This window comes from Cydia strobilella, chromosome 4 (assembly GCF_947568885.1).
Source record: "Cydia strobilella chromosome 4, ilCydStro3.1, whole genome shotgun sequence".
NCBI lineage: Eukaryota > Metazoa > Arthropoda > Insecta > Lepidoptera > Tortricidae > Cydia > Cydia strobilella.
Window position 1 is genome coordinate 21694601 of NC_086044.1, and position 19925 is coordinate 21714525.

Sequence of the window (19925 nt, forward strand, 5' to 3'; positions counted from 1 at the left end):
TAAGCATTAACCCAACTTCTTAAACAATACAGAACACGTGCGACCCGCCATTAGCTATGCTAACTTGACTAATTACACGACACATGACACTTACGGCTATAACTATAAAGGATAATTTCGAGTGTGCACTTGTGCAATACGTCTGGGGCTTTGGCTTTCCGAGTTGAGTATGTGAAATAATACCTTTGGTATGTTCATAGAGTAACTGATACTAGAGCGTTACTGTCATAGTAAATTTTGTAACCCCAGTAAATTCACTGCCATCTGTCGACACATTTTAAAACTAAAAACGAAGATTTATAAAAATACGATAGAATGTATTTAAATATAGATAAATTATTTTTTTTATTTGCATTAATTATTTTTATGATTTTGACCCATGTTCTTTCACTAATATGCGTTAAAATTGTTAAATAACAAACGAAACCGTCAACGCCATCTATACGACTGTAGGCCAAAACTAGTAGCGCCCTCTGAACGAGAATCAAATTTTCTTGATTTTCGAGGCACGTTTTTTCCTTAGACTGTATCCATCTATTACGGAGTTATATCTATCTTTGGTATGTTAATACTTGGCTACTTCAACGGTTTGGGAGCTACATTTGGTAGTGTACACCGTGGTTTAATGGTAGGCTAATAGATTTTAACATTTCAATCTATATTGTAAGTAATATCAGTAAATATCAGATAAAATTTGCTGAGTTTTTATGGTAAACACAACATATAAATCATGCTAAGTGCTGAGAATCCCGTTGAGGGTTCAGGAGTCCTGTCAGTTAGAACAAAAATTTGACAGATCCGAACACCTGACAGGCCGATATCGTCCGGCGGACTGATAGTCAGTGGGCCCCTTTAAGTACAGATTGTGAGTTGTGAGGTTGTAACGTTGAATGGATGTGTTTTTTTTATTATTACGACAAAATATACTGCACGCCCTATTTGTTAAATTTTATCATTGACCGAGCGTTAGCTAAGGTCTCTGTTCCAGCTTGGGCAAAAATGCTTTCGTATGTCCGGTTGTTCTGCTCTGCAGGTCGCATTTCTCAACTGAAATTCCCGTGAAATTTCGTAAGCAGGTTGTTAGCGTGCTAGCGTGTGTTGGAAAAAGTTTGCGAAAATTGGCATAAAGGACTTAAGCGCGAGTTAGAGCCTATTGCACTTAAGATCATAGCGAGTTCGCTGTGATAATGACTAAAGAGCTAATGACTTAAAGGTCTACAGCTCACAGATCCAATTATTATAGAGTTAGACTAAGAGAAGTCTGCAGAGATTTTGACAGCACACGCAGTGCCAGTGTTATTTATACGTCATAATTTCATAGAAGTTTGACGTTTAAAATAACACCTGTGCCCTGTTTATCAAAAGCTTGTAGCTTGTAATACAAGTGGAAGTCCCTTTCTAACAAAAGCTGTCAAACAGTGAGTTCCGCTTGTATTACAAGCTACAAGCTTTTGATAAACAGGGCACTGCACTGCGTGTGCTATCAAAATCTCTGCAGACTTTTCTTGGTTTGACTGTAGTCGTTTTCGATGACGCTAGTAGAAAAAAAACTAAATATTGCTCGTCTAATAGCCTATTAGAGTTAGACAAAGAAAAGTCTGCAACGATTCTGATAGCATACGCAGTGCCAGTGTTATTTATTCGTCATAATTTCATAGAAGTTTGACGTTTAAAATAACACCTGTGCCCTGTTTATCAAAAGCTATTAGCTTGTAATACAAGTGGAAGTCCCTTTCTAACAAGCTGTCAAAAAGTGAGTTCCGCTTGTATTACAAGCTACAAGCTTTTGATAAATAGGGCACTGCACTGCGTGTGCTATCAAAATCGTTGCAGTCTTGTCTTGGTCTAACTCTATGCGATATAAACTTGTAACAATTATCTTTATGTATGTAAGATTATGCAGAAAGATTAAGAGAAAGCCGTTAATTAAGACTAATGTGTTTCATATGTTGAGTATATCTGTTACGAGTGTTATGTGTAACAAATCTGTATGCATACACGTAATTTAATACAATTGTATGTTAATTTATGTATCTGTATAAGTACTTGTGCGTAGATGATATTGCAAATATTATGTAGACACATGATTATGCTAATAAATAATAATGTTCAGCATAACATAAATTCGTTTATAATTACTTTTTAACTGCAATAAAATGAAAATCGTCATGTATGAGTACATATATGACACAGTCGTACGCATTCAAGCAGATTATATTGTAGGGAATACATACTGATATTTAAATATCTATTGTAATTACTCGAAAATAATAATTATTTTTTCAATTTATTTATTATTAAAAAAAAAAGAATAATAGTTGAAGAATAGTTAGGTATAGAGAAGAGTTCAATTAGTAGATCCTCCTCAAAACTAAAAACGTGTAAAAATTCAATAAGTAATTTTACATGTTACGATACTTACTTTTTTCTTTATTATATGCCATAAAAACACATTGTTAATTAAAAATCACTACACTATCAACTATTATCAGTGACGACACGAAATTAATAGCGGTAGTAAAAACTGACATAATAATTAGGAACGCGCTATTAGTTAGTCATAATAAACTAAAACGTTAATTTATTTACGAGTTCCTATTACCAAGTTTAATATGTCCGCATATGATCGAAAAACGGCGGTTTCCTACAAAAATGGCGGCCGGTTGCGTGCGCAGTCGCACGCGCAAGCAAATCCGTACACGCTGGGAACTGATAAAACAATTGCACACATTCCAATTTAATCAAGGTCAATGACAAACGCGATTAACGTAATCGAAGTATGAAATTAATGAAATCGACTTTGTAATTTGTATTTTAATTGAAGTCTGAAACTATCTACATCTCTATATATTATGCATAAAATAGATGTTGACAGACAACTAATCTAATCGTTTACAATGACAATACCTCACTTTGTTGCAAAGTTAGCTTCAAGTCAAGTCGGTGTAACGTTAGCTTTAAGTCAAGTCGGTGTAACGTTAGCTTCAAGTCAAGTCGGTATAACGTTAGCTTCAAGTCAATTCGGTGTAACGTTAGCTTCAAGTCAAGTCGGTGTAACGTTAGCTTCAAGTCAATTCGGTGTAACGTTAGCTTTAAGTCAAGTCGGTGTAACGTTAGCTTCAAGTCAAGTCGGTATAACGTTAGCTTCAAGTCAATTCGGTGTAACGTTAGCTTCAAGTCAAGTCGGTATAACGTTAGCTTCAAGTCAATTCGGTGTAACGTTAGCTTCAAGTCAAGTCGGTATAACGTTAGCTTCAAGTCAATTCGGTGTAACGTTAGCTTCAAGTCAAGTCGGTATAACGTTAGCTTCAAGTCAATTCGGTGTAACGTTAGCTTCAAGTCAAGTCGGTAAAGAGAGTCGTAATAATATTAAATATTGTAGTTAAATAAGAGCTTGATTGCCGGAAGGCTTTAAGAGGGAAACACGGATAATGTTTCCTCATTATTGACAGCTTCAATGTATCCTGAATCAATCCAAGGATCCCGCATTACAGAATCCAAGGATCCTGAATTACAGGAACCGGAAACATTGTTGATTGCTTTTAATGACAAAAAGTCAAATCGCAATATAGTCTTCAACTGAATATTAAGCACAATGTCATTAAATTAGGGCTTATTTTACATTGAGACAATAATAGGTATCCTTAACTTTTTGCGGTTTAGTGAGTTAATAAGAAAGCAGAACAGCAGTATCAACTTCGCGTGTTACCGCCGATTCCCGATGTATCTTTCTTAAATCCGAAGGTCATTCAGAGTTAACGGACATGTAGTACAGAGGGCCTACCTCGAAACCCGAAAATCGAAATTTCATCTGTTTCTTTATCGCTTTTGCATATTTGAGCGATAGAGAGGCAGTTAAAATTTTGATCAAATACCGGAGATATCCTCAATTAAGGAACGAAGGAAGTTCAAATTGTAACGGAATCACGGATTATATAAGGCATGCCGAGCTTTTCAATTATACTGTACATCCATTTAAATTACACATTTTGGAACGTATGCCTTTGATATAAGATTTTAAATTGTATACACATTTCAAGCATGCTCTGGCACAGCGGGAAACTGCGCAAGTAATCACTGTAATTACAATGTATACAAACTATCCCGCACTAATCCGTACACAAGTTTTGCTGACGCACCGACCAGATCACTTTCCATTTTGATGGCTTGCTAGTTTATGGTTACGAGACTTACAGGCCCATTCGAACGTACACTGACATCAAAATGATATCTGAATCATTGTCATTTAGTTATCATGCATCTCGAACTCGCCAATATGTACGGACAAGTACCACCGAAATGCATGATAACTGAATGACATCAGTTATATTAGTGTACATTCGGATTGGCCTATTGGAGTGTCACAAATTTGCATCTTATGATAGTATAATAGATTAAGATAACTACACTACATTGAATTGCATTAAATTTGGATCTGCTTCGGACCTGTAAATTTCTGGAGATCAAATTCTAGTGTATCGAAAAAAAAAAACTTATTTTCTGTCTTCAACATCATTGTGTAGGACAAAGTGGTATTTTTAATTTTCCTCATGTTAAGTAATTTCAAAAAGAAAATGTAAAATATTTTTCTTATAAGTACATTTGCAAGCCACTTATCAGTGGAATGGATTCCATTCATAATTTCGCCATGCAATTTCGAACCTCACTCTATAGTCTACGCATACACAAATCAGACAGCGAAAAGAGTTTTGACCTCCCTAATCCACCTATCCATTACAGTAGGTACCTATCTATTACACTATGTTAATCGTAAATGACCATGACCTCAAAACTAGTGGTCACTGAAGTTCAATAGGTAGTTCGGGTTTCTAATTCTATTTTTATCTATTTAATTTTCAAATTCCGGGTTCCATCCGACAGAAAGCATGAAACTTGGAATTACATTACTTCTTTTGAAACTGTGGATGTATTTCCACTCGATCTACTTTTGTGTCCCGATTTGCAGGTTTTTTTTAGAAAAAGGATTGAATTTACAACAACAAAACTGCCAATGAACATTAAGGTAAGTAATTTACCTGCCTTTTAAATGGGACCTCACGCGGCTTCACGGCTTCGGCGGCTTTGACGTGAGTCCCGTTTAAAAGGCCCTAATTCACTAGCTTTCCTGGGTCTCATGCTTCAAAACTTGTATCACCGAATTAGGCGTGTCACCAAATAATGCGATTTTACCCTACTATATTATAGAACCTGTAGACAAAGATGCAGATACATCCTCATTCGAAATTGAAACAAGGCAGAAAAATTAATGGTGATTCATCAGAAAATAACATGTGCATAAAAATAATAAAGCATCTTGACGAATGCAAATTGCACAAATAGCCAGAGGTCCGCGCGATCTCATAACTCGCGCTACCAGAGAAAGTGTATCAACATATTGCATTATTATTACTTAATATATTAACGGATTCGCGAGAGACGAGTCTGAAAGCTAACAATCGCTTTCTCGATTATTTATACGATGATTATTTTTAGATGTAAATTAATGACTGATTATGTGTTATGCAACTGATGTAACTTTAGCGTGTTGATTTTATAATACAAATCTGTAAATAATTTCATATCAACATTGTTTTTTTTTTTTCTTAAAATGTTTGTCTTACTCTCTGTGCTTAGCCTTATTAAGGTTGACTATTAGAGAATACCTTATGGCATTAAGTCCGCCTTAAAAAGGTACTGTAAGGATTTTTCTTTTGTGGAACTAAGGACTTTAACCGTGGATTCCTGGCAGTGTTACGAAAGAAAAATGTTATATCAACATGGGTCCAAAATTGCCTAATTAATTTACTTAATTTCTGGAACAAAATAAATCAATTAACGATAGTACTAACTTGTGAACGTATCTTTAGTTTGAAAGAGTGAAAAAGACAACATGCGACACCAATATGACACTTTATAGTCTAGTCTTTATAGCAGGTGACAGGTAAGTTTACTATTTTTAACACTTCTGCTTTGCATGTGTGATTGTTTGTGTCTTGGTATGTATGATTACGTCACATAAGGGCGTGTTAGCCTTGAGTTTTTTTAACTTCGAAATTACTTAAATAATTGAATATCTCGTAAATTAGGCTTTCTATGGCATTGTTATATTACTTTTTTTTTTATCCAAATAGGCACTAGAATTCATGGTTAAAGTGTGTCGGAATCCCTGTGCCCACCCTGTATTATGTAGTAATTAAAACTTTTGTTTGCAATTATAATTAGGTACATATGAGTTTCTTTTTATTTTCTATTGGTAGGGCCCTGGACCAACTGAACCGATTTCTAAAAGAAAGGTATAAGTTTTTTTTTTACATGTAAATCATACTTATCAGATATAAGAACTCAGATTTATACGATTCAAATCCTTAGTTCCTATTATTTCCATACGATTTTTGAAAAATAGCATTATATTACTTTATAAATGAACTTTTCAGTTAATTATTGAACAAAAATTTTTAGAGCGTTTCGGAAAACTATTTTACTAGTGAAAACGGGTTTGCAGTAGCATATACATTATTGCCATGAAACTGTGTTTTACCACAGCAAATGACCATTTGTAATAATAGGTTCCTGCTATCTGTCCATCACAGAACCCTTATCCAGGTCTGGTTCACTTAACTGAACGTTAATTTAACTATGTAATGCCATACTGAGCTGTTACTGTTAGTCAGTCAAAATTTAAAATCATCAACACTATTAAATTAATATTAAATAGCTATCTAAGTGTAAGTATTAAAGATCCCATAAGTGTTCCGTGAACAAAGTTTTGTACGGTCTAATTAGGTATTTATGTTTTTATTCACACCATCAACCATTAACTTCTTCATTCAATACAGTGAAACTAAATTACCATCTTACAACATAGAAAATCCCATGTTTAATAAGTACCTTCGGAAAACACGCCTCATAAAATAGAACAATTAAAATTAAATATTACCTTATATCCATTTTAATGTGATGAAACGAATCCGTGGAATTGCAACACTGATTAAAAAGTTTAAATTAAAACAAATAAACGTCAAAAAAGCGCGGGAACACGACACGCGTGGCGGTTAGACGGAGACTGCGAGCGCTGTGCTTTCTCCAGCCTTTATAAGTGCATTTTCAACGTGGGGCGAGTCGATCGAATCGAACTAATTCGGTAAAACACAAATAAAACCGTTAAGTCAACAGATGACTTTGATTCGATTGCGAATCAATTGACGGTTTGAACTTAGAAAACGAAAGTTTTCGCGCCAATTGTGTACGTAGATGATTGGGCGAAAAACGTTATAACACTTATTACGAGTTATTACGACTGTTCATAATTTTCAATATTTACTTTACCTGCTTTACTTTGCTATTAGCCATTTGTGTAACTTTTTTTTGACACAATAATTTTGTGATCTTTCGTGGAAATTATGGCCATGGTTAGACCTCTTCTGAAGGTTGTGATAACGGATGTTTAAAACCACATCCTCATCTTACCGCTTTTCCGGTTGCAACCTGAAGAAGGAGCAAATCTGGCAGTGTTTTTTACAAAATAGCATTTGACCTTCCAACCCATACGGAAAAGTATTAGATTTAGGGAAGGTTGGTGCAAAAGCCCCCGCTCCTTTCCCCTTTGGACAAGCGTGAGTCCCTCAATTCAAGTCCCTCCCAAACCGCCGCTGATTAGTCTAGTTTCCTCTATAGGTTTTCCTTTACCGAAAGGTAACTGGAAAATATCAAATGATATTTGACCTATTTCAAGATGGTTAAGTACATGTACTGTCCGCGCGCCAATTCCGTGCATTCGGAGGTCGAGGAAGTGGGAGGGTGTGCGCCGCGCCCGTACGTACAATTTGTACAAAATGACACCACTTTGTCATGACGCCCAACATTCCTAACATTCCTCAGCCGTGCACGGAATTCGCACGCGGACAGTAGGTACAGAATTTGAATCCACAATGTCGTCTGGTTCAGAAGACGCACGTGCTACCCTGTAGTAAGTTTAAAAAGTTTTGAAACAAACTAAAGGGGCCCACTGACTATCAGTCCGCCGGACCATATCGGCCTGTCAGTTAGAACAAAAATTTGACAGTTCCATACAACTGACAGGCCGATATCGTCCGGCGGACTGATAGTCAGTGGGCCCCTTTAGCCACCTTCTAATGTCCTATCATCATGTAGGTATTAAAAACATTACCTTCAGAAGTGTAGGAACGAAACTCAAAAAATGGATACAATATTCTCATTTAAATTTTACAATTTTCGTTTTACGGTTGTTTAAACGTGGAAACAAAAATGATTATGTCATGATTTATTTATGTTTACATGACAGATAGCAGTTGAATAATAATTATAATGTGGCAACATCATTGCGTTACCCCGATTAGTACGGGGTAGTTGGGAAAATACCTGGCAACACGGTGGGTAGCTAGGTAGTGGGGCATGGGAGCCAGTTGGACTGGCTCGTGAGACTCGTTCACTTAGATCGAGGCAGTCAAAGAGGACACATCGTGAAGGATCAGTCCGGTCAGAGTACCTGCAAGTACCTCCATTGTTGTATAAGTAATAATTAGAGTAACCCATAGAAGCAGAATCTTAACAATTATTAATATTATATTATATTTACTTAACTTTAGCTAGGAGCAACTTCTGTAAATTAGCCCTAAGCATAAATTAGTGACGAAAAAAACCTACCTAGGTTACACATTGGTCCCATACCGAACTTGCCAAGTCCTGAATCGCCCAATATGGTAATCTATGTTAGTAGCCCAGTATAAGCATTGTATAAAACTTCCTCCACACTCGCGCGCGAATCGCGGCGCGAAGCCACCAACGCGAGTGTGGAGTCTAGTTCGCTAACCGCGAAATCGACTCCACACTCGAGTTTGTGGCTTCGCGCCGCGTAGTCTGGAGCGAGCTTATGAAGTAATTTCTTGCAGATAGGCACAGATTTAGTGCCTATAAATTACTGCTTTTAGATTATGTTAATATACCGATAAAATTAATTACTAATAAATCAAAAAAAAAACGGTTGGAAGCTTTCGAAATGTGGTGTTGGCGGAGGATGGAAAGAATTAGTTGGACTGAAAGAAAGACGAATGAAGAGGTTTTGAATATGGTAGGAGAAAGACGAAGTTTATTAAATACCATAAGCCTATTCCTTATTTAATAAGAGGCAAGATGTTAGGACACCTAATACGAAACGACAACTTTTTCCTAAACATCCTGGAAGGTAAAATTGAAAAGATGAGAGGCAGTGGAAAGCCTAGAATCACACATCTGAGCCAAGTAAAAGAGAATGCATCGTACTAGTAAATCAAAAGACTGGCTCAGGAAAGAAAGGATTGGCAATTACTCTACCGACAAGAGCAAATGATGATGATGAAATCCATAAGTCCAACAACACTCTAACAACTCGAGTCTACAAAGTTACGTAGTGTATTAAAGGTAAAAACTTTTACATACTATTTTTGAAACACTGAAGAAAATTATACATTTCTGTGATCTTAGTAGATATGGTTCAAGGCAGTTACAGATTTGCGTCTGCTCGCTGATCACCTGACATTGCACAGATGGTGATTTTATTAAATGTTATGGCTCTTCCTAAATGTCCTCCAGGTTGGTTTCTTCTTAAAAACCTCCAAAAAGCTTTAGTGCCCCACCCCTGCCTTTAAAATTTTATTAGACTTTCACATTTCCTAAATTCTTCCGACTCTTCAACTGATAAAAGTAAAAAGTAAAAAACTGATGTTTATTCTTGTCACCACAACTATCAGAGCAACACTGTCTCAAATACATCTTAAACCAGAAAACCAGACAACCTAATTATACGACAAATTACAAGCTTTCCAAGTTTCAAAGAAAATTAGCAAATATTTGCCCAACTTTTCAAGTCTTTTCACTAAGTCAGGCACTTAGGTAACCTGCGCACAATACCTCGAATTGATGCCATGACGGCGCGCGTATAAGGCAATTGATAGATCAATTTATTTGATCAAAATCAAAAAGCAATTATTAAAAGAACGGTTTGCGCCTGCTACTTTGATGAAATCGATGGAAAAAATTGTATCAATCTTTGTGATGTTTGTAATTTGCTAATTGAATATCGTGTAACTAATACTAAAATAATTGACAACTTTCATGGCATCCGGAACGAAGAAGGATGGAAAAAAATAATGGGCCGGACGGAGGGAAAGTGCCTTAAAACCTCAAGTTAGCACATTTTATTGCAGGAAAAATTCTTTTATTTTTTTAAAGAAACAAAACTGCACAAAGATTATTCTTTTTTTTTCAATTTCGCTTGTCTAAAAATATTCTTGAGTACTAAATATTCGATTTTATGGATCTTTTTGTACGACAAACGAGTGTAAAACCTTATGTTTCGTGGAGAAATGTTATACATTAACTGTATCGACTAGTCTATAATTATATAGTCTATACTAGCTAATACAATAAAATAACGAGTATTAAGGTATTTTTTGAAATTTATAGTCTGTTCGATTCCCAGGCGAGACAAGCGAATTAAAAAAAATCTATGAATGCAGTTTTGTTTCTTTTTAAAAATAAAATAATGTTTTCTTTAAGTAACATAAGCTAACTTAAGGTTTTAAGGCACTTTCCCACCAGGGCCCATAATTTTTTTCCACACTGTATACAATCGCTTAAATTGTCAAGATTATTTCAGAATTAATTATTCCATATAAATATATTGTGTCCGGTTACTTTACTGTTGACAGTTCCCAAATAGGTGCGACATGGTGGAGGTGGATCTGCGCGAACTTCGAGGCACCAATTGGCGAGAAGGACCCACAGGACCGAGAAAAGTGGCGCTGTCTTGTGTCGGAGACTAAGTCTCATTTTGGGTCGCTGAGTCAACGGAGTAAGTAAGTATGTAAGTACATAGATAATTAGTGTGTCCCACTTATAGGGCAAACTTGACTGCAATCACAGTCTCAGTTAAAAAGTGGTAGACCTATAAAAGAAGGAGTCGGTTACCTTTATACTTGACTGTAGGTATTCATACATTTAACTCGTCGTACAAACTCAAAATTCGACCCTAAAAACTCTATTCCTAGAAAGCTAGGTCTAATATCAATTGGCAACGGTGCACCTTCGTAATACGAACATATCAGCCTCCATTGAGGCGAAATGAATCACCCACGAATAATGGCGAGAATGCAGACTATCCACAAGGACGTCCGGGTGCCTACCGCGAAAATCGAAACTCGCATATTTAATAGGTATAGGTACTGGTCGCCTTAAGGTGTAGTTTCAATGGGTTAGCAAAGGATAGCGAATACAGTAAAGTTTTGCATGCAGTTTTTTTTGCAGTAGAACAAGACCGCAGTAACCTTGCTTCCAGGGAATACACACAATTATTTTCTGTGCTTGCTTGCTTGCTTGATTGGCCCACTTGGCCCAATATGATAATCAGGTTTTTGGAAAGTTCAATTTAAGGTGGGTTGGAAAACTCTATAGACTGCGCTCAAGCTTACGTAAACTGAATAGGTAAGTACGTAGCCGAAAAGAAGAGAGGAAAAAATAAAAATGGTCATGTTATCAGTCAAGCGTAACTAAAAAAGAACGATAAGTTAAGATTCAAGGCTAAGTTGTTCCGGTAGAAAAGCCATACGACCAATAACATTTATGTTGCTATTGTGAACTTAAAGGCGTTCAATGTGTTTTGTTGGCAACATTTCGTGTGGAGTGCTTCGACCTGCATTTCCAAGTAAACTCAAGCCGAGAGGGCTGAAAGTGCTGCAACATACATATGTATGAATACGTTACTCTCTACATTAAAACGTAGCCTAAGCTGTTGCTAGTCACACAAATCTCTGTTTTGACATTTATAGACATCAGTTAGCAGCGACCACGACCAGTGAAACGTGTCGAAACGTCGGTAAATAAAGGTAACAAAATCAATTCGCGATAGACCCGATTTTAAATGTGATTAATATAAGCTGTTGTTAGCATGGAGACTGAGGTTCTTCCGATTCCGAGCATGATTTTTGATGTAGGCCTTCTAAAGACGATAACGTAAGGCCCGATTCACATTTTAGTTCAATTTCGGTGAGAGGTGGTGGAATAATATCGCTGTAACACTATTGCTGCCTATAACAGACAACCGTTGACTGCATCTCCTAAAGTTGACCTAGCATATACATCCAGCTTTAATCCCGTGTCTTTCTGGCCGTCGTAAAGGAAAGCTAATCAGAAAACGAATGTAATAAAAAACGTTGTTGCGTTTGTTTGGTACGTTTCATATCAGCCAACACAAAAGTAAAGTCAACAAAAAAATATACAACAGTAAAATTATGTACAAAAGCAACTTACTAACGATTCACTGTAGAGCCATAGGAGATACCGTGTCTTCTTACTTCAGGCTTCTGATGATGTTTGCCGCATCCTCTCTATTTCGTAAAGGCATGAGCAACAAGGACAAAAGTAGAGACGGAAAAATCTAGCGATTCTGCACTTCTTCGGTCTATTCGCGAAATAACCGCTGTCCCTTGAGCTAAGAGCTTCAGAAGAAAGGTACTTCTTTTTGATAAAAGAAAGTGCTTCTTGCGTAACAGTGCGGAAAACTGTTATTTCTTCATTTGGCTCTTTTTCATCGAAGCACACTTTAGCTTCGGCATTCTTCTCTTCCCAAGAAGTTAGAGGCACCAAGTACTCTTCCAAGACGCTGTGCTTTGAAGCAGTTTGAGATTGAAGTATCAGTGTTGCCAGGTTAACCATTGAGGAGCTATCCGGTTGATGGAGACCATCCCCTGTTACAATATTAGACACATTATCCTTCAAATTTGTTGCGTCCATTAGCTTCATCCTCAGTACAGTGATGTCGGAATCACTAGGCCAAGACAGTACATCCGGCACTTGCCCCTTTTGACGAGTGCCCTTTTTGAATTGCTTCTTACTGCTACTTTTAGATTTCGAATCCGACAGCACAGTTTCTAAACTCTTTGCTACGTTTGCAGATACCGTGTGCTCTGATTCTGACGGTAAAGTAAAAGCCACCTGCCTAGGATTGTAACTTCCTTTAGCTCTCTGCAAGTCTATGACATCTTCGATTTTTCTAATATTTTGGTCTTTAGGTTCGATATCTATTTCCATTTCCATATTAGAAATAAAGTGAACAGCGTTGAACAATTTTGCAAGGATTTATAGATATTTTTAATTTTTACAATTTTGATGGGTGGTTGACGTTTGGACTTCGCGCTGTCATTCCACATTAAGGATATCCGGGTCAACAGAAATGAATACGACCAAACCAAACCAAATTAAAACTAAAATAAAATAAAACGTGTAGTGGATCTGAGTATTTGAGAAGCAGCGCGCCTAAATATTTCATAGTCGCAGCCCTTATCTACTTAAAAAGCTGCCTGTAGAGTTGAAACTACGGATTATTAATTATCGAGTCAAATTCAAATTTTCTGTGGGGCGGTTATCTTTCGCGCCTAAAGTTTTTAAATATGACGCTTTTTTCTGGATTGACAGACTATAGTTACTTCGTTAAGTCAGCGCTGAACGCATTCTTATTATTTATTTTTTGTGGCAACACAATCGTTACAATGACGTCACTTGTCAAAATCGTACGTGTTTGTCATTATCAGTAATGTCAATGAAAAGTGTTGTCACTGAAGCGATTCATTGTTTTGTTGTTTTCTCCTAAATCCCGTTGATTATCATCAGCCGTCCTACATTAAGTTTGGTTCGCTTTAAATGATTCGCGCGGAGTGATCAAGCACGACTTAATGTGAACGTGGTTCGACAGTGAACAAGAAAGCAATGGGGATTTTCGGGAACTCATCGCCTTTCGACCAAGATGTCGGTACGTGTTTTGTTAATTATCAGTAATCAGATTGGCTAGGCGGCGTCCGGCGTGACGCGGGGCGCTGTGGTCGCTTGCACAACAAGCTGGTTTGATTACGTTTCTCTGCGGGAGGCAGAAGGAACTGCATAGTTGGCCTTCGTATTTGCATCGCTGCCTTCAAGTGTATCTAGGTATAATTTACTTTATCATGACATTGTTCTAGTAGACATTAAGACTGGGAAATCATCAGTGATATATTCCATGTTCAGCTAATGCTTAATTACAGAGCTGTTGCACTAATCAATATAATTATGCAATAATTATATTACAACTTTAATATCCTGACATGAACTGCTACATTGTATACTGACACCGAAAGAAACTGAATTAAAAGGAATCCAAAATGTTTTTGAGTTCTAGTCTTGCACAATGTAGCGAAGCTATACACAAAACAATATTTGTTCACCACTTCATATATTTAACTAGCGACCTGCCCTGGCTTCGTACGGGTAGTTCAACTAATTTACACAAAACCTTTACAAATTATACATATAGACCTTGCTCTTGAATCACTCTTATTAAAAAAAAACTGCATCTAATATAAGTAGCACTTATCAAAATTGATTATCTTATCATAAATTTTATTTAGTTACTTAAATAATGAATCATATAATCTGAGTGTAGTAGACACGGATCACCTCTACTACGTAGTAGAGAAACTGATACGCTGATGACTCATAAAGTAACAGTTTATGATCAACGATTTCACATATTTATTTCCACGTGCGTTTAGGTTTTAATAAGGATCGGTACATGGAAAGATGTATTCATAATCTAATAATGGATAGAGCAAGTAGAGTAGTCCCAGCCACTACAATATACTACGACATAGGGCCCCTTCTCTACCTACCTCAAAACCATTGCTAGGTTGCCATTGAAATATGGCCCTGCTAATAGCAATTTTGCTTTGACTTTGCAAGATTAATTTAGAAATTTAAAAATGTGATCAGGATTTTGATATAATTCAGAGAGCTGCCAGATTTGTCAAACTTTTTAAAACTTAGATATTTGAGAATAGCCTTGAGATTTTACTAAATTGATTGTATGTTGTGTGTGACTTGTAAAATTACATTCCTGTTTTTTTAAAATTAAAATGTGGCTTTCCCCTCTTGTAGGTTCAGGAAGGTTTTTGCCAATGACGACGTATTTTGATTTGGTAATAGGAATTGTGCAAATGCTAATAGAGTGCAACATTGTTTGGTAGTTATATTATGAGCTCTTGTAAGGAGATAGCTGGTTTTACAAGGGCCACATGGAGTTACTTGGTTTGACGCCAGAATGGAGGTTAAACTTGTATCAAGATTAATTCTTCATTATCCGCACACTTCCACGTTACTTCACTGCATACTTATTATGCAGATGCAGTTATCAGTATTACACTTTAAACAACGTTAATGAGCAAAAACAATTTAATAATAAAGATGGTGGTCTACAAGCAACTCCATTCCTCAGTTTTATATATGTTTGATAACAAATTCAAAGTCTTACATATATTTTCTATGTGTAATACAGAAAAGGCGACAAACGAGAACAACTCGAGCGAAGACTGGGCCTTAATCCTAGAGATCTGTGACCGTGCGGGCGCTGGGGCGACCGCTGCAAGGGACTGTCTGCGCGCCGTCACTCGTCGATTGGCCCACACCGACCCTCATGTTCAACTAAAGGTATGGTTAGGTTATTGAGCTGATGAAGCTATAGCAATAGGCCATAAACTCAGTAAGGTATGCTCACAACGTAGATATCACTGATAAAGTAAATAGAACCCACAGCCTGCGCTTGGGACTTCGGCTGAAACTGCTGAAAGTACGGTAAGCTCTTGAGGGTTGCGAGGGTTTCAACACATTTTGCTACCAAGTGAAACACATAACTTTTCACCACACCAACCCAAGGAAAATACTAACTCTAAAATATCCAAGAAAATCAAAGCAAATAGATTCAAAACGAATGTTGTTCAATATGAATCATTCAAAATCATCATTTAAAAGTCAATTCTACCAGCAAACATAAGAAAACAACTAAAAATTTGCATTTGATTACTTTGCCTCACATGTGAATAAAATTCAACTTTCTTATAAGTTTTTGAACAATCAACCAGCAAGCAATCAGCTGCTGCGGTAAAAACGTTTTTCCAGACTATACAACTCTTGAATGAATTAATGATTTATTTGCATATGAATATTGGGTTACATAAGTAGGTGTTGGGTACAATATTTTGAGTTTGTTTCACCAAGATTCTACCTATACAGGTGTACATGCACTGTATATCTTCTACAATCTTCAATGACTTCTTCACAAACTCGTTGTTTATTATACCCAACACTTTTAACATAATTATTCCTTCTAGGCCGCGACCCTCCTCGACGCCTGCGTCTCCAACTGCGGTCGCAACTTCCTCCTAGAGGTCGCCTCTCGCGACTTTCTTCACGAGTTCCGTCGTCTGTTAGCGCGAGCTCAACCCCCTGTAGCGCGCCAACTACGAGGATTGTTAAAGAAATGGGCGGATAATGAGTTTAAAGGAGATCCGCAGCTTGATTTGGTTCGTTCGCTGTATCTGAAGTTACGCCTTGAAGGTAAGTTGAATTATAGCGTCATTTTACTGCCAAATTATAGAAAAAAAATAGTTTATTTACCAAAAAATTATACATGGCTAGGCCTGTCTTGTGGAGTCAGTTGAGACAATTCCAATTTTTAATTAACATCTTCCTACGCTAAAGCTTTGACAGTTATATAAGATAAGATGTTTATTTGTAAAGCCATGTACATGGGATGTTATTAAAGTTATTCAGGAAGCTTCCATGACACCCTGTCAGGGCACACAATATGTCTTATATCTAGCTTATTACTAAATTACATTTTCATCACACTCGCTCAGTAAATGTGGAATTGCACGCAGGCTTAGCGGGAACTATAGAAAAAGCGTTTTCCCTAGGGAGTTATGAAGTGTATCGTATTATAATTAACAGTTTTTTCGTCTTTATACTTCATTTTTGTATCGCAAGTGTGATGAAAAACATTGTGTGTAACTCGAGGCGTAATAATATTCCAAACTCGAGTCTATAAATCGCTCCGGCAAGCCGTCGCGATTTAACTATACTCTCGTTTGCAATATTTAACTTACGCCCCATGTTGCACAATGTACTATTATATTACATTTACAGGCCATGCATGCTATTCTGTGTAATATTTGAATTAAGAGGCCGTAGTCGATTTTGGAGCAAAAATGTAAAATTGATAGATTAGATTAGTCGTTGAAATTACACACGTTTTGTTTAAAATTATACAAATTGATGTACAAGAATAGTTTCAGCAAATGTTGTAGATTGTTTAAGTATCAAAATTACGTTGAAATTAAGTCGATTTTCAGAGATATTGTCACTTGTTTCGAAGTAATTTCTGGAGAAAATTGATTTCGTCTAACTTTCATTTACACTACTTCAAAGTCATAATAATAAAAATGTAGTCTGATAAACGTCAAGTACAGGATATGTGTAATACAAAACTACCATGTTTAGCAGTCCAAACTTTACGAAATTTACAAATAAGAGCGACAAAATCAATGCTTTACGCGCGTTTACCTAAACGTCCATCAGAAAAGCAAACATTACTAATTTAGTGAGTCTGTTTTCAAAAAATTGAACTGATAAAAGGTAAGATAAGAAGACGTGCTAATAGAAACCAGTACTTGTTATTTCAATTAGGTAACAAAAGGTGTACAATTTCACCGACTAAATCTATTAATTTTACATTTTGCTACTAAAATCGACACCGGCCTCTTAAAAGTATAATTAATAATTGGTCAGAGTAAAATTACCACAAGAATCAGCTTTAATATACAGATAAGATTCACTCGACACTCGCACTCGAGGTCTAATGCGACTCTCTTCACTAGTTCTGTCGTCTGTTAAGGGGCCCATTGCCAGTCCACCGGACGATATCGGCCTGTCAGTTGTTCGGAACTGTCAAATTTTTGTTCTAACTGACAGGCTGATATCGTCCGGCGGACTGGTAATGGGCGAGCCCAGCCGCGCGCGCCGACTAAGGGATTTGTTAAGAAAATTAATCAATCATTAATATCAAAAACACATGTTAAATATTACAATACAAATAAAATTAAAAATACACAACTTACACTAAATTGAATAACAAAACCATATAATAAAAAATAAAAAATAGTATTATACAAATGTGCGGATAATGAGTTTAGAGGCGATCTGCAACTCGCCAACCTTCGATATAACCAATGTACATCTAGATGCAAAAGTGCATGGCCAATTTATGAAGGAATTCCATTCATGTGTCCATGCAATTTTGCGGCTCGCTGCACATCAGAGAAGTTCTCAAGGTTCCGGGTTTAACCCGTTATCATGTGTTTTATAGTTGGTCAAACCAAATTGTCAGTAAATAAGAACAAAAAAAACTATACTCATCCTAAACTGAAATAAATGTCATATACTAAGAAAGAGTGACCAAGGCCTCCAGTGCCCCAGGCTGGAATCGAACCAGCGTCCTCTGCTATCGCGGCAGGTGCTGGGGCACTGGAGGCCTTGGTCACTTTTTATTAGTATATGACATTTATTTCAGTTTATAATTTATATACTAGTGTTTCTACTTAAAATAAGAACAAATTAAAGTATTTTCTGTAAATAATTTAAATTGTTCTAATACTTCTAACAGTATACTCATCCTTTTCTTTTGGGTGCTAGTAGCTACTAGTGTGAAACATAGATAGTATGATTCTCTCTGTCTGTTCGAAAGGAGACAGTCCTTTGCTAAACTATAGCTATTTTATTAGTTACGGTTTAAGACATTTATTTCTTAAAAGATTTACATAAATCACTTACTGAGAAAACAATAATTTTGCTTAAATGTAAATGGGAGAGGGTAACATGCAAAAACGGTGAACGATTTAAGTACAGAGACGCTTGGTAACAACAAGCGCAATGCAAATATGTCATTTATTTATTTATTTATCGTATGGCATTACAGTTACTGGATTTAAATTAAATACTAATCTAAAGATTGAGGTTTGCACTCTTCAAATACTCGATGGCCCTTTCACTGAGGTTCGCGAGGTCTTCAATCCGTCCCTTGAATTTGGTGAGAGGGCATTCCAAAACAATGTGTTTGACCGTCTGCTCGGGGTCACCACACATGCACTGAGGGGAGTCACACCAGCCCCATTTATGCCAGTGGTAAGTACAGTTTCCAACGCCTGTTCGAATGCGGTTTAGTTGATTCCATACTCGGCGCGGTTTGTCGAAGCCAGGTGGGCGTCTATTTGGGTTGAATGTGAAAAGTTGTTCACCATTGGATTGTTGGGAAATATGTCATGCAGTGCGTCGAGTCCAGTTAAAAGCCGTTTCATTATTCCACAGGCCACGATTTCGAAACCAACGAACCTGTCGCTGCGCCCGCCCAATCCGCCACCACCGCCGCCGCCGCGCGCGAGCACGACGACCTCGCGCGCGCCATAGAGCTGTCCCTCCGCGAGAGCGGCGGCGGCGTCGGCGTCGGCGGTGTGACCGGCGGCGGCGCGCTGTACCCGCGCGTGGACGAGGCGGCCGCGCCGACGCCGACGCCGACGCCGGTGCCCGCCGCCCCCGCGCCCAGGAAAGTGCGCGCGCTCTACGACTTTGAGGCCGCTGAGGATAATGAACTGACGTTTTTAGCTGGAGAGATACGTTAGTACCATTTATCATCTTCCTCTCGTTGTAGTAGTAGTAGTAAACACTTTATTACACAAAACAAATACATAACACAGAGAGAATACAGTAAATTTGTACAAAGGCGAACTTATCCCCTTAAGGGATCTCTTCCAGCTAACCTTTAAGTAACTTTAAGTAACCGTTGTCCCGGCTTTTGCCACGGCTTATGGGAGCCTGGGGTCCGCTTGGCAAGTAATCCCGAGAATTGGCGCAGGCACTAGTTTTTACAAAAGCGACTGCCATCTGACCTTTCAACCCGGAGGGTAAACTAGACCGTACGACGTACCGACCTAAGTACCATAACCATACCTTTATTAACCGAGCGAGCCGAAGCGTCTGTTTCAGATGAGACAAAAAAAAGCGTTCAGGCCCTGTCC

General features: G+C 37.4%; 2 protein-coding genes across 2 annotated transcripts in view; both read right to left on the reverse strand.

Moving 5' to 3' along the window:
- LOC134740851 (putative mediator of RNA polymerase II transcription subunit 26) overlaps positions 1–7085 on the reverse strand; it is a 37049-nt gene extending 29964 nt beyond the window's left edge. The window contains exon 1 of the mRNA XM_063673503.1: positions 6938–7085. Within this exon, the coding sequence (XP_063529573.1) occupies positions 6938–6948 (11 nt within the window). The 5' untranslated portion in view covers positions 6949–7085. The remainder of the gene's footprint in view (positions 1–6937) is intronic.
- A 5135-nt stretch (positions 7086–12220) lies between these two features.
- LOC134741190 (uncharacterized) lies at positions 12221–13173 on the reverse strand. Its single transcript, XM_063673965.1, has one exon. It carries the CDS (start codon positions 13087–13089, stop codon positions 12349–12351), a length of 741 nt encoding a protein of 246 aa, XP_063530035.1. The 5' UTR covers positions 13090–13173; the 3' UTR covers positions 12221–12348.
- Positions 13174–19925: the final 6752 nt, after the last annotated feature.

Bases quoted from the DNA above. Each gene is read 5' to 3' on its own strand.
- LOC134741190 (XM_063673965.1), bottom strand. From the start codon at position 13,089: ATGGAAATGGAAATAGATATCGAACCTAAAGACCAAAATATTAGAAAA.